A 15,530-nucleotide genomic window follows, 5' to 3' on the forward strand; every position below is an offset into this window, starting at 1 on the left:
TCCTGCCTCTAAGTCCCCTCAAGTCTGTTCCACTGACTTGAACTGTTACTTCACTTCTCATCCCATGGGCGTTGCGTCACCCCAGCTAGATGATACATTCCTCTATTGCTTTATATGTCGATATAAAGGATTTATATGTCGTTCCCTCTCCTCCACACCTGTCCCTAACACCAGGCATGGTGGATAACATTTGATTGAGCCCTCTCCTACTTGTTAAAAAATTTTAATTGCACCAGACCAGGCACATCAGGCAGAATATGAGAATAGTATTCAGATAATTTTCTTTTCAGAATCACAAACACTCTTTTTTAAAAAAGGACGAATCCCGGGCTTCCCTGGTGGTGCAGTGGTTGAGAGTCCGCCTGCCGATGCAGGGGACATGGGCTCGTGCCCCAGTCTGGGAAGATCCCACATGCTGCGGAGCGGCTAGGCCCGTGAGCCATGGCCGCTGAGCCTGCGAGCGTCCGGAGCCTGTGCTCCGCAACGGGAGAGGCCACAACAGTGAGAGGCCCATGTACCGCAAAAAAAGAAAAAAAAAAAAAGGATGAATCCTATCAGTTACCTAAATGTTTTCAAGTATCTGGAAGTTTGGTCTTAAGTACGTAAAACACCTCACGAGTGATGACATTGTTCACTTTCCCTCTGGATCCTCTCCATCGTGGAGCCGTGGCTCCTGCCCACTCCCTGCCCCCAGGAGAGAGCAGTCATAGCACCCCTTCCTCACTCAGATCATCCCACGTGGAACAGATCTCATGGCTCCTTGTGCCCTGCTAGAACACAGAAATAACATTGCTCCTCTGAGGCTGAGAACAAGCAATGAGTGAGAACAAAGAAAATAATGAGTGGAGAGAGCCATGAACTTGCAGACTCCAGAGCTCCAGTCAAATCTGAGCGTGGTGGTCGTTACTGGCTTTGGGAAGGGCGATGCAAGCCTTTAGTAAGCAAATACTTTGTCTTTGCGAAGAGCTGTGTGCAAAGTGTACCTCAAAGCCTCACTGTTAAATCATAGAGTTAACAAGAAATGTAAAAAACACGGGCAGCTATGCCCATGCAGGACATCTTCTCAGGAGTAGCTCCACAGTTCCCTATAGGTTTGGGTTTGAGGTCCCTCAGAGGCTCATGGGGTAGCCTGGCAAGGTCCTCAGAAAAAAAACCACAACAACACAAGACCTGTCATATGTAGTTGAGGAAAATCCATTAGGAGCAGATGGGGAAAGGGCAAAGTAAAAGAGGAAGAGCATGGTGGGGAGGTGATGGATAGGGCCTTGGCAATAGGAAAGCTAAACACCAGCCACTCACCGGTCAGGGGTGAGGGCAGAGCTGAGTGAAGAGGCTGGTGGAAGTAAGCCCTTTCTTTCCACTTGAGTTTCCTCTTCCCAGGGAATTGTCATTGTATTTTGTTGAGAGATGAAGACTGAAACCACAAAATAAAAATATCACAAGCCTCCCTGTTGTATACAAATGAGTAGACCAGAAATATATCAAGAGCCTAAATGTTGTTAGAATTAAAACTATAAAACTAGTAGAAGAAGACATAGGTGTAAGTCTTCATAACGTTGGATTAGGCAGTGATCTCAAAATGATAACAAAAGCACAAGCTACCAAAGAAAAAAATAGATAAATTGGACTTCAGTAAAATTATAACTTTTGTGCATCATAGGACACTATCAAGAAAGTGAAATGATAGGGAATTCCCCGGTGGTCCAGTGGTTAAGACTCTGGGCTTTCATTGCCGAGGATGCAGGTTCGATCCCTGGTTGGGGAACTAAGATGCCACGAGCTGCATGGTGTGGACAAAAAAAAAAAAAAAGTGAAATGACAGCCTACAGAAGGGGAGAAAATATTTGTGATTCATATATATCTGATACAGATTAAATATCTAGAATATATAAAGAACACTCATAACCCAATAACCAAAAGACAAACAACCTGGGCTTCCCTGGTGGTGCAGTGGTTAGGAATCCGCCTGCCAATGCAGGGGACACGGGTTCGAGCCCTGGTCCGGGAAGATCCCTCATGCCGCGGAGCAACTCAGCCCGTGCGCCACATCTACTGAGCCTGTGCTCTAGAGCCCGAGAGCCACAACTACTGAAGCCCGTGTGCCTAGAGCCCGTGCTCTGAAACTAGAGAAGCCACCGCAATGAGAAGCCCGCGCACCTCAACGAAGAGCAGCCCCCGCTCTCCGCAACTAGAGAAAGCCCGCGCGCAGCAACGAAGACCCAAGGCAGCCAAAAATAAATAAATGAAATAAATAAATTTATTAAAAAAAAAAAAAAAAGACAAACAACCCATTTTTTTAAAAGTTAGGACTAGAATAGACATTTCTCCAAAGAAGGTACAGTTGGTCCCTGACTTGCAATGGTCCAGCTTATGCTGGTGCGAAAGCAGTACACGCATTCGGTAGAAACCATACTTTGAATTACTGATTTGTTTGTTTGTTTTGCGGTACGCAGGCCTCTCGCTGTTGTGGCCTCTCCCGTTGCGGAGCACAGGCTCCGGACGCGCAGGCCCAGCGGCCATGGCTCACGGGCCCAGCTGCTCCGCGGCTTGTGGGATCTTCCCGGACCGGGGCACGAACCCGCCTCCCCTGCATCGGCAGGCGGACTCTCAACCACTGCATCACCAGGGAAGCCCGAATACTGAATTTTGATCTTTTCCTGGTCTAGTGATATGTGGTCCGATCCTGTCTCATGATGCTGGGCAGCAGCAGTGAACCACAGCTCCCAGTCAGCAATGCAATCACGAGGGTCAACAATCGATGCACTGGTAATCCTTCTCTACCCAGACCACCATTCAGCTTTTCACTTTTAGGACGTAGTCAATAAATTACGTGAGATATTCATGTTTAGATGACTTTGCCCAATTGTAAGCTAATATGTGTTCAGAGCACATTTAAGGTAGGCTAGGCTGAGCTATAATGTTCAGTAGGTTAGGTGTATAAATGCATTTTCAGCTTATATTTTCAGCTTACAGTGGGTTTATCGGGACATGACTCCATCATAAGTCAAGGAAGATCTGTATACTGATGGCCAGTAAGCACATAAAAAGGTGCTCAGCATCATTAATCATTAGAGAAATGCAAATCAAAACCACAGCGAGATACCATATCACACCCACTGGGATGGCTATTATCAAAAACAAATAAAATGAAAAATAACAAGTGTTGACAAGAGTGTGGAAAAATTTGGAACTCTGATACCGCGTTGGTGGGAAACGTAAAATGTGGTACAACCACTTTGGAAAACAGTTCGGCAGTTCTTCAAAAAGCTAAACATAGAATTACTAAATGGCCCAGCAATTCTACTCCTAGGTATATACCCAAAAGGATTGAAAACAGAGACTCAAAGAGCTACCTGTACTTGTATGCCCGTGTATCCACCCATACACATCCTGAGCCTTCTTAGTCCTTTGAATGAAAGCTGATTTGGCGTTTTAATAAACCTGTGTTTTAAAGGATCTTCCATAATTAGCATATCAGAAACTTTGCTCTACCAAAATCTACGGTTTCAGAGTAAACAGAATGCCTAGAGTGTAATAACTTGTGGGATGAAATCAATAAATGAACATTTTCCTCATTTCTTATTGTGATAAAATATAAAATTTACCATCTTAGCCATTTTTAAGTGTACCATTAAATGGTTATTAAATATATTCACATTGTTGTCCTTTTGTAACTGGCTTATTTCACTTAGCATAATGCCTTCACTTAGCACAGCAGATTTATCCATGTTGTAGCATGTGTCAGAATTTCCCTCCTTTTTAAACCTGAACAATATTCCATTGCACATATTTAACACATTTTGCTTATCCATTCTTCTGTCAGTGGACACTTGGTTTGCTTCCACATTTTAGCTATTGTGAATAATGCTGCTATAAAAATGGGTGTACAAATAATTTCTTCAAAACCTGCTTTCAGCGCCTTTGGGTATATACCCAGAAGTGGAATTGCTGCATCGTATGTTAATTCTATTTTTAATTTTTAAAAATAAATTTATTTTATTTATTTACTTTGGCTGCGTTGGGTCTTCGTTGCTGCACGCGGGCTTTCTCTAGTTGTGGCGAGCGGGGCTACTCTTGGTTGTGGTGCGCGGGCTTCTCATTGAGGTGCCTTCCCTTATTATGGAGCACGGGCTCTAGGTGCGCAGACTTCAGTAGTTGTGGCACGCGGGCTCTAGAGCTCAGGCTCAGTAGTTGTGGCTCGCGGGCTCTAGAGCGCAGGCTCAATAGTTGCAGCGCACGGGCTTAGTTGCTCCATGGCATGTGGGATCTTCCCTGACCAGGGCTCAAACCCGTGTCCCCTGCACAGGCAGGCGGATTCTTAACCACTGCACCACCAGAGAAGTCCTATTTTTAATTTTTTGAGGAACCGCCATGATATTTTCTATAGCAGCTGCACCATTTTACATTCCCACCAACAGTGCACAAGGGTTCCAATTTCTCCACATCCTCTCCAACCCTTGTTTTTTTCTGTTTTTTTTTTTTTGCGGTACACGGGCCTCTCACTGTTGCGGCCTCTCCCGTGGCGGAGCACAGGCTCTGGATGCGCAGGCTCAGCGGCCATGGCTCACGGGCCCAGCCGCTCCGCGGCATGTGGGATCTTCCCGGACCGGGGCACGAACCCGCATCCCCTGCATCGGCAGGCAGACTCTCAACCACTTCGCCACCAGGGAAGCCCTTTTCTGTTTTTTTTGATAGTAGCCATCCTAATGGGTGTTAAGTGGTGTCTCGTAGTTTTGATTTACATTTCCCTAATGATTAATGATATTGAACGTCTTTTCATGTGCTCATTGTCCATTTTTATATCTTCTTAGGAGAAATGTCTGTTCAAGTCCTCTGCCCATTTTGAATTGTGTTGTTTGTTTTTTTGGTGCTGAGTTTTAGAAGTTCTATATATGTTCTGAATATATATTCCTTTATCAGACATATGATTTGCAAATATTTTCTCCCATTCTGTGGGTTGCCTTTTTACCCTGTTGAAAGTATCTTTTGATGCACAACATTTTAAATTTTTCATGAAGTTCAGTTTATTTTTTCTTTTGTTACCGGTGCTTTTGGTGTTATTGATGAATGAAATTTTAACCAGTTAACTCATGGTATATTCAGTATTGCTGTAGATTTTCTTTTTTCAAAAACAGGCAGACCAAGGGGCTTCCCTGGTGGTCCAGTGATTAAGACTCTGTGCTTCCATTGCAGGGGGGCATGGGTTCAATCCCAGGTCTGAGAACTAACATCCCGCATGCCACACGTGGTGCAGCCAAAAAAAAAAAAAAAAAAAAAGGTAAAAAAAAAACAGGCAAACCAAGATTTTTTTGGGGTTAGAAAACTCAACACTACCATCTTACCTAAAGAAACACTACCAGGTTGTAATAATCAGTGAGAATTTGGCTTTTTTTCTAATGCAGTCACTATAGCAGTCTCTGTGATTATAATACATTTTATACATTTGTAAGAAAAATACAGTAATTTTCTAATGATGACTGTCACAGGCACTTCTGTTTTTTAATATTAGTGTATAAAAAGAACTTATATGAAAAAGGAGATCCTTAAATGGAACAGTACATCAGAACTTTTTATTTTAAACCGAACGATCTCAAATTTTTCAAAAAAAATAATTTTATATAGATGCCAATATCAGGGCCTTTTGCCCATTCCAATCCATGCTTATGACATCATTTTATGAATTAGATGAAATCGAAGTGAGGTGAGATGGACAAATTCAGAAAAGACAGAATTCACTAGTGTTTTTGAGTATTGGCATGGCAATTTGCCTTTTGTAGGATGAAAATAGTAATTGCTCATTTTTAAAAATCACAAAGGTTATGGCATCTCCCCAGAGCCTAGAAAATATTCCGTATTTCTTAACTCCCAAGTCTTGTTTCGGCCGCACAGCTTTCTCACTGCTCCTGTTGCATTCAGGGTCGTCTTGGTGATTTCATCTGAAAACATTATATGTTATTAACATACAGGGTTTTGGGGTGGAGGTGGAAGAAGAGAAAGGTGTTAATTCAGATGTTATGAAACTGTAATAATGCTATTATTTAAGACACTTATTTGCGTATGTTTATACTGTGTAGTTTTATAAAAAAGCCCAAGGGGCTCCTCCTGGTTGTCACAATCCCCCTTGAATCTCGTATCCTGTCTGTCTCTTCCTATCCGACAGTAGAATTGATGTCGCGCTAATCCCTGGAAGTTTGGAACTAATGAACTGACTGCTGAGCTCCTGCCACGGAGCTTGGTCCCAAACTATACTGTACTTCACACTCGATTTATTCTCCAGATGGCGAGACTGTGCCGCCCCGCCGCGAGGGACCACCTCTTCCACTGGAGTGTAAAAGTGGACGGATGTTGTTTTCTTTGCAGATTTGATCATTCTGAGCTAGAAACTTGCACGGCTGATTAGTTATTAGCTTTAATGGGTGCCAATTGAACCAACGGCACGCATATTTTCTCCTTTAATTTCAGAGTCTGCAGGTCTCGGTGATGGTTGATTTATCCGCTTTCTTACGTCAGCAGAGCATGTCTCTTCCCCAGGTGATAAGAACCCGGTCTCTGAAATCATAGCACGCCTTGGTTCCTGACCCAGACAGAGTCACATAATACGGTGGCTTATGTATAAGGACAAGTTTATTACCCACTGGTCCACTGCACTGAGCAGCCCATGGCACGAAATATCAGTTGAATGTGGGAACTTTGGTAATACCACCTTTTAGGACCAGGGCCTGTGAAGAGTCTGACCTGGGCCACCTTTCTTTGTGGCCTTTGCAGAGCCCACCTCTGGAATCAAACATGCTACAAACACACAAAGGTAATTAGTCTCTGCAAAAATCTCATGTAACTGTTGAGGAAGGCCTTACATTCATTATTGCCTCTTTTCAGGTTGTCAGATTTTAGGAGGACAAGTTCATCCTACACTGAGAAATGCTTACCAAGGCTGTCCTGCAGTGTTAACACACTTAAGAGTGAAGTTCCTTCTAACCTTCATTTTGAACAACCTGTTTTGCTTCCAGAATGTAAGACCACCCCACCCCCCAAAAAAGGTTGTTTTTGAGTGGCCTCTTTTTGCCTTCATTTCCTTTTCCTTCTTTCTCCAGGGAGCATTTACCTCCCAGTAATCTCAGCAGATCACCCGGATAGCCCTTCTGAGAAGGTGGTGTCTGCCAGGCCGAGTCTTACTAATCCCCCTAATGAGATGGCACTTGGAAGCATGGTCAGGGCCAAACAGGAGCCAAAGAAAAAGAGAGAGAAAGAGACTGAAAGTGTGAAGGGAGCGAGGTGATGGAGATGAGAGAGATGTAAGAGACACGGTAGCAAGAGGTAAGGCCTGTGTTAGAGAGAGAACAGCATGAACAGAATTTCTTTCTTTTCACAACTGGTGGACTGTGGCTCTCTCTAGCTGAAGACCCAGAACTAAATTTAATTGTTCTTAGAAACTGCCTTCCTCTCACCCAACAGATGGCATGGGTGCGTTTGCTAGCACAGTAACATATTTCACCATTAAAATACCAAAAAGAAAAAAAATCAACATGCTTGTTGGTTGGTGTAAATTCAGTGAAGTTGTTGGATATTTTGGGATACACAGCAGAGGGTGCACACTTCACTTATGTAAATTGTCACAAGCAACAGCCCGTTAATAAGGGTGTTGTATGGCAATATACCTCCAAAGCCATCATCTTTTTTTGGAAAGGTACAGAGTGATGAAGTGGAAAGAGCTTGGTTTTAATTCTGAGCCAGAAAGAGGAAAAAAAGTCTAATAAAATGCTGAGTATTCACTGCTCATTATTACAGCATGAAAAGTACTAATCAGATTATGCCTAAAATTGGAATGGGGTACTTCATTTGCAGCCAATTTCACAAGGGCTGAATTTTACTAAGTAAACCGGAATGTGCTGAAACCATGGCAATCTGACTTTAGATAAAAATCACAAACAGGTTTAGAACATGAGCTTTGAACAAACAGTCCCTTCGAATCCAAGTGAAACAACTAAACAGCTTAGAGGTCAGATTTTGTTTGACACCAACATTAACAATTTAGGAAGCTGATGTTGCCAGGGATCCTGCGTCCTTGAGCGCACATGCAGATTAAACTGGAGGATGGAGATGATTCAAATAACTCAAGTTTTTTGGGTTTTTTTAAAATCAATTTATTTACTCGTTTAATTATTCTTGGCTGCATTGGGTCTTCGTTGCTGTGCGCGGGCTTTCTTTAGTTGCGGCAAGCAGGGGCTACTCTTTGTTGCAGCGCGCAGGCTTCTCATTGCGGTGGCTTCTCTTGCTGTGGAGCTCGGGCTCTAGGCACACGGGCTCAGTAGTTGTGGCTCGCAGGCTTAGTTGCTCCATGGCATGTGGGATCTTCCCAGACCAGGGCTCGACCCCGTGTCCGCTGCATTGACAGGAGGATTCTTAACCACTGCGCCACCAGGGAAGTCCCTCAAGTAACCCAAGTTTTAAAATGCACTTCAGCCCAAACGATCTAGTTAGTTCCCTTCCATTTCCCATTCACTTTGTCCCAGCAGACCCTTTACAAGCCCAACCTGCCCTTGAAAGGAAACCTGGAAGTTGAAACTTTTCTGAGCTGAAGCCATCCCGGGTTTGTAGCTGTGCCAGGCTTCATGGAGCATAGCACATCTTTGGTTCTCTGAGGCCATGGATCTAGATACACACAGGAAGCATTTCTCTCGACAGCTGTCGATGGCCTTGGAACCATACTACTGCGTTGACTTCTGACCTTCACCTTCAGGATCTTCCTATCCTGTAGCTGCAGCAAGAGGGCATGACAGGGCAAGCGGATGCATTTTATTGCTGTGGGACAGCCCACAGCAAGGTGTGGAACCAAGCCACTGTTGGCTGCATCCTTCCTCACTTTAGCTGGCATGAGCTCTCTCTTGCTTTTGTCTAAGCTTGGCATAATTATTGGCAGTCAGAGCTCAGTAAATCAGGACTCCACAGAGCTGTCCAAACTGCTCCTATGTGCTCTGCGTCCATCCGACTTGACAACTCTAAGCTGGTTTCCTCACACTGTTTAACTCAGACCACATTTGGAGGCTTTCCCTGCTTCCACCCGGTCGTAGACCTACATCCGCCTGGTTTAAATCTGCTGTCTTGGCTTGTCTCCTTGATTGGACTTCAACTCAATATTGGCTCAAATAATTCTTTTTTCTCTCTGCTTTGGTTTATTATTTTCCTAGATAACAATTGCTAACCAAATGGCCATATATTGTTAAGACCTTTTTTTTCAAACTACATTCATCAGCAGTGAGAAGCTTTAAAGTTTTATTAGTATCATAAAAACCCTTCCCAAATGAAACTACTTTTTTTTTTTTTTTTTTTTTTTTTTTTTTTTTTTTTCTTTTTGCGGTATGTGGGCCTCTCACTGTTGTGGCCTCTTCCGTTGCGGAGCACAGGCTCCGGACGCGCAGGCCCAGAGGCCATGGCTCACGGGCCCAGCCGCTCCGCGGCATATGGGATCCTCCCAGACCGGGGCACGAACCCGTATCCCCTGCATCGGCAGGCGGACTCTCAACCACTGCGCCACCAGGGAGGCCCGAAACTACTTTTGATAAGTGTTCATTCTGACAATGAGAATTTGTTGAGGGCTGTTGGCAAGTTGGAGGAATTTGGTTTTGAAATTGAAATTGGCAGGAAGTAATGACTTCAAGGGCTTTCTTTCCCTTGATTCCGGCCCCCACGCCCCAAGTGCACTCCTCTCTCCCCAATCCCTGTCCCCCCTTCATCACCCCAACTCAAAGCCAATAAATAACATGTTTGGTTTTATACAGTTTTTCTGGGAACAATTCAAATACTGAATCAGACTTTCAACCTTTCAGCTTTTCTTAACTGTGGAGCAAAGCCTGCCAAATCAAATCAAAAAATGTATTTGTCTACCACTTCATGAAGGGATTTCTTGGTGATATTATTGCCTTCCATCTGAATAAGCTGGAGCTTTTTTGTAGTGTGAAGTGTCATTTTCCTGTGAGTGCCTTCTTAATTGAATGTTAAGATTCAACTCAGTTGCAAAAAAATTTTTAAGTGAATAAAAAAAGCATGACGCGTGTGGAAAGAGAAAAACAAATCCTTATTTTTTTCCCTAATGTGAATATGCTGGCAGTCAAGACTACCATGAATCCATAAGTTATCTAGTTGTTTGTATTTATTCAATGAGAAAATGCAGCTAGAGCACTTAGCACCATGCCTGGTGCTTAGTAAATGCTCAGTAAATGTTACCTATTAGTTATTTTACCTTTCCAATGGGAAAGTAATGCTAATGCACAAAAGGAGAACACTATTTATTTATAAATTTATTAATTTATTTTTGGCTGCGTTGGGTCTTCGTGGCTGCACACGGGCTTTGTCTAGTTGCGGCGAGCGAGGGCTACTCTTCGTTGCAGTGCACGGCCTTCTCGTTGCGGAGCACAGGCTCTAGGTGCACGGGCTTCAGTAGTTGTGGTACGTGGGCTCAGTAGTTGTGGTTCGCAGGCTCATTAGTTGTGGCGCACGGGCTTAGTTGCTCCGCGGCATGTGGGATCTTCCAGGACCAGGGATCGAACCCATGTCCCCTGCATTGGCAGGCAGATTCTTAACCAGTGCGCCACCAGGGAAGTCCTGAGACCACTATTTAGAGTTTCACCAACGTGCATTACAATGGCTCTCATCTCTGGTGTAGTCATCTTGAGTGAAGTCTGGAAATCAGTCACTTGCCCATCAGATTGGACAACTCATTTCAAATACCAGTTATTTGGTGGACATAGTAGACATTGTAATGGTGCTCAGACTCTCAATCCACATAAGAGTTTCATAGACAGTTTGATTGTGTTTCTTCTCAATGATAAATAAACTTAGGAGATACATTTTATCTACACTCATAGGATGAAGCTCGATTGAGAATAGTGAAAACTCTTGAAGACTTTGATCTGGGCCCAACTGAAAAGTGTGTAAGAATCAACTCAGTGTCCAGTGGTCTGGCCGAAGAAGACCTGCAGGCCCTCCTGCGGTCCCGGGTCCTTCCTTCCAGCCTGATGCTCCCGAAGGTAGAAGATCCTGAAGAAATCCAGTGGGTGAGTAGCTCATGCTTTGCTTTAATTAAAGACTCAGGAGAGGCTAACAAGGAGTAGCAGAAAGGAAGGATTTGGGTGCTGCAGGTTTTGAAAATGCATACACAGAGCAAAGAGAAAGGGAACTGAGAAAAAGGAGCAGGCCCCAAAGACCGTTTCCTGCACACAAGGAGAACCTGGCTTTGCCGTAAGTGTTCACTGGAACAGCTCTGCACTTGAAATGACGCTTCTGCTGCCTTAACAGATCTGTGGTTTAGACAGAACAGCCTCCTCCAGGGCAGCCCCTGGAAACCAGCTTACCTGAGACTACACCCGGCCAGGCCCTAACCCTCCACCTGGAAGAGCAGTGATTTGCATACCTCTTAGGCAGATTCATTTGAAGTCATCAGAGACAGTGAAAGCACATTAGCTGCAAAGGAAAAAATGAACCTAGAGGAGGAGAGGAAAAGGTCACTCCTTAGGGCAACTATAGGAAGAGACAGGAAGCTTTTAACTAGTGGTTTTAATTAGCACAGATATTATTTCCTGAACAGTTTTCTAGTTCATCCTTTTTAAATTGCTGACAGGTGTGTTTGTTTCATGACAGATTTTTCAGCCAATAAACCCCTGGCATGTCAAATTACTTAAGAAAACTTTGAAATGGGCCTAATTATACTATGATTGTTTTAATTGTTAAAGTGGGGTAGAGGTTGGAGGGTGAAGCTACATTTTATTTAGGGGCTGCAGTGATTCTGCAGATCTCTGCCGAATACAGTACACTTCCACTGTGCCACTCCTGAGAGGAGGGCCCATGGCACCCAGGTGCTGGAAGCGTGGTAAGGGCGTGTGGACAGTGGTGATTTTGATGCCACATCTAGGGTGATCCCTAAGTCTATGGCTACAACTGTAGCAATACGCCGAGTTCTAGTTGTGACACCCAAATACATTGCTTACCTTTTCAGTGCATGTAGCTATGTCAGCTCTCTGCTTTCCAGTGCCGTGGCTGCCTGCCACATGTGGCTACGGAGCACTTGAAATGTGACCAGTCCAAATTGAGATGCGCTGTAAGATACACAGGACTTTGAAGACTTCATAGCACCCTCCCTGGCGCCCCACCCCGAAAAAAGAATGTAAATTATCCCAATAATTTTTATGTTGATGACATGTTGCAATGATAATATTTCAGATATATTGGGTTGAATAAACCTCTTATTAAGATTAAATTCACCATCTGTTTCATCTTACTCTTTTAATGTAGCTACTAGAAAGTTTAGAATTACACATGTAGCCACCATTATTTTTCTGTCGGTCAGCTCTGCATTGGTGTCTTCCTGAAGACCTCCGTTCCAGGGCCCGTATTTACTTTCAAAACTGGAGCTCTTCTCAGCAAGGTCACCCCTCAGGAGCTGGGAGATCCTAGTGATAGCAGGTTAATGTCCTCAAGAACCCCATTCGAATGTGTCTTAAGTTGATTGAAATGGAATCTGAAGTCACTGTTCCCTTTTGGTTTCATAGTTAGTGCCTATTTATCACCGTTATTACCCCTCATTTGAGAGGGGAGGGCTCACCCCGGCCTTCAGCTAAGGCCTCTGTTCACTGTTTTAAATCCTTGGATGTGAGGAACATACCGAAATCTAAATAGGATTTCTAGTTAACAGAAGTCTTTTGGGCTGTTTATTTTTTCCTCTCCGTTTGTATTTATGTGAAGCATAAAACCCAGAGCCTGATGCACAACTGAAAGATGGGCTTCCTTGTTTTCTTTTGTGTGAGAATCTCTTGCTGGCCTTTTGTCGCTAGTGTGGGTTCTTGTTTGACTGGCACGGCTTATTGGACTATAACAAGCGTGACTCGGCCTCCTTTGTCGTGGGACAATTCTCCCACAAATCCCGAACAGGGTGCATTCTTCCAACACACTATTGGGTGTGCACTGGAATTGAAAGAATTGCTGAGCCCTGCTACTTCATCTCCTCCCCAATCTCTTTGTGATTTCCCCCCTTCTCTTCCTCCCCCCACGCCCCCAGTCCCCTCCACCTCGCTGAAATGAACACTTTACCAGGCCGGAAACATTTAATCGTCTCCTTTTGAAAAAATTAATTGAAACTTCTCCACTAGTTACCTTTTGTGTTAGTACTTAGTGCAATTTTTTAAGAAAGAAGGGGCGGAGGAGGAGGAGGATGGGCTAGAATATGTAATTTTTAAATGCCCCTCTTGCCTTAAAAACAAAGGCATTCGAGATGTTTCTCACTAGGAACAGGGGTATTCCCTGTTGTAAAGGATTCACCTAGTTTTCAACTCTACAGTTTTTGGGGTTATAACCATTATCACTGCCAAAGAATGGGGCAAGTAACATTGCACGTTTTTCTTTTTTTAACAAGAAAAACAAAATTCCTCCAGTGCACAGGTAACACCAAAACCACTAATATTTTACCACCCATTTTCTAGCTTAAATGTGCCATAAGTTAGGTTTTATTTTCGTTTTCGTGGAATACTATACATTTTGTCCCCTGAAACTGTAGCCTTCTCTTCCTTCTTGCTATTTTGGTTGAGTTATTCCTTCCCTTGTAAAGTTGCTAAGGAGGTGATGATCATGGTGTTGAGGAAGGGAGGGGTAGCGGGAGCAACTGGGAATAATTCTTCATCACTGAAAGCTGTGATTTATTTTAGCCTAATTGTAAAGTTACTGCAAATCGCTCAAAAGCTTTTTAAAGATCCCAGTGATTAGATTTTTTTTTGGTTGGGGAGGGAGGTGCTGCACGGGTGGGGTGGGGGGGTGCAGCTAAAAGGGGAAATAACACCTCTAATCCTGCTTCTGGTAAATAGGCTGCCAGCCTTTAAAATGAGTTTCCTTTCTATTAGTCAGAATATTATGCTAAGCCTTAAGCATTAGTTTTTTTATGTTGCCATAGCAGCCCTATTCCTGCAGGGTGGTGACCTGCGATGATTACAGTACAAAGCTTATAGGGTCTTGAAACCCCCTTTGAAGATGAAAAGTCTTTGATGGTTTATATTTATGCAAATCTCTTAGATATGATTTACCCAACTGAGACTGAATGGAGAGATGATTAAAATTCCCTTTTCCTTTGATATCCATTAATGGCTGAATATTCCTTAAATTTAAAATGGATATATATGTTTTTATCTTTATTTACAAAAATAGCTTTTTCTGTACCTGTGTGTTTTTTTTTTATCTCCCCACATCTTATTAGATCTAGATAGACATAATAGATTTACAATTTAGAGTGTGGTGGGTTTTTTTTTTTTTTTCTCCTTTGAAAGGGGTGGGGGGGAGATCTGTGCAAGAGCTTTTGTATGTTTCCAGATGATAGATTTTGGAATTTGGGCTACCCCACTGGCAGCACAGAGCTAGCTGTGAACTGGTCTCATGGAAAAAATTGGCGAGCTTTGGTCTTCAAAGAATTAAACTTCCTTTTTAAGGTCTTCCTAGGTAAGCTAAAAAATTATGAAGAAAAACCTCCGAACAAAGGGTAGTGTAGCTATAATGAATAATATGGATTCCACGTAGAAGGCTGCTGAACAGTTACACCGATGTCTGTGCAGGGTCCGAAACAAAACCAGAATGGCAGGTAGAGCAAGCCTTCATTGTTTTAGGGGCCTGCCACAAGCACTGAACGTAGGGAAGGCGAGAGGCCTTAAGTAAAAACCTTTTCAAGGAAAGCATTTAAACTTGAGAATCTCTCCTTCCACCTCTTAACTCCTAGGCCTCAAATTGCTCCTTCAGAAAAAAAAAACAATTTTTAATGCTTGAGGTTTTACTATTTAGTTTGCTGGGAACTTTGTTACCTTTTCTCTTTGGTCTTTCCTCTGTTTTTTCCGTTTTTTGGGTTTTTTTTTAAATTCTTTGTGTGGATGAAAGAGGCTGGGATATTACTTCCTCAGGTCAAAGACTTAAATACTACTTCTATTCTACAGTTCAATGATTGTACATTTTTTTCCCCCACTAGTTACCTATGACACTTTTTATTCTAGTTTTCAGACAAATTTTCATTCTACTTACAAGGCCGAAAACTTGAACAACCTATGAATTTAATCCCTTTTGTGGAAACTGCAATGGGTTTGCTCAATTTTAAGGTAAGAAAACCATAATGTGGCTAGTAAGTTAGTATTTTATTTATTACCTAAAGAGAACTTTTCTTTTCAATTTTAACATCTACTTAAAATATTTTTCTAGAAAGATTTATAAGCAGAGTAAACCTTGAGCACCATTTGTTATCTGTAATAACCAAAACCAGGTTGTGAGCATCTTAGAAAACAAAGAAATAGATGCAGTAGCAAGGAAAAACTTCCTAGTCCTAAATATTTAAATGAAATATTTATATATTCCTGGCATTAATTTTAATTAAATAATCTATATAAATTTTATAAACTATATAAGTTTTTGCTGTGAATTATTACATTTATAGAATAAATATACATGAACATTTGTCACCCTTACAAATTAACTTTCAATTATTCTTTTGTAACAATTGCCTTTTATTGGGAAAT

General features: G+C 42.7%; 1 protein-coding gene across 3 annotated transcripts in view; it reads left to right on the plus strand.

Moving 5' to 3' along the window:
* CLYBL (citramalyl-CoA lyase) overlaps positions 1–15,530 on the plus strand; it is a 234,720-nt gene that overhangs the window by 195,178 nt on the left and 24,012 nt on the right. For all 3 annotated transcript variants that reach the window (XM_081214653.1, XM_081214652.1, XM_081214654.1), the window contains exons 3-4: positions 10,863–11,051; positions 15,015–15,116. In XM_081214653.1, the coding sequence (XP_081070779.1) occupies positions 10,863–11,051; positions 15,015–15,116 (291 nt within the window). The remainder of the gene's footprint in view (positions 1–10,862; positions 11,052–15,014; positions 15,117–15,530) is intronic.

Source organism: Mesoplodon bidens, assembly GCF_964165515.1.
Source record: "Mesoplodon bidens genome assembly, chromosome: 17".
NCBI lineage: Eukaryota > Metazoa > Chordata > Mammalia > Artiodactyla > Ziphiidae > Mesoplodon > Mesoplodon bidens.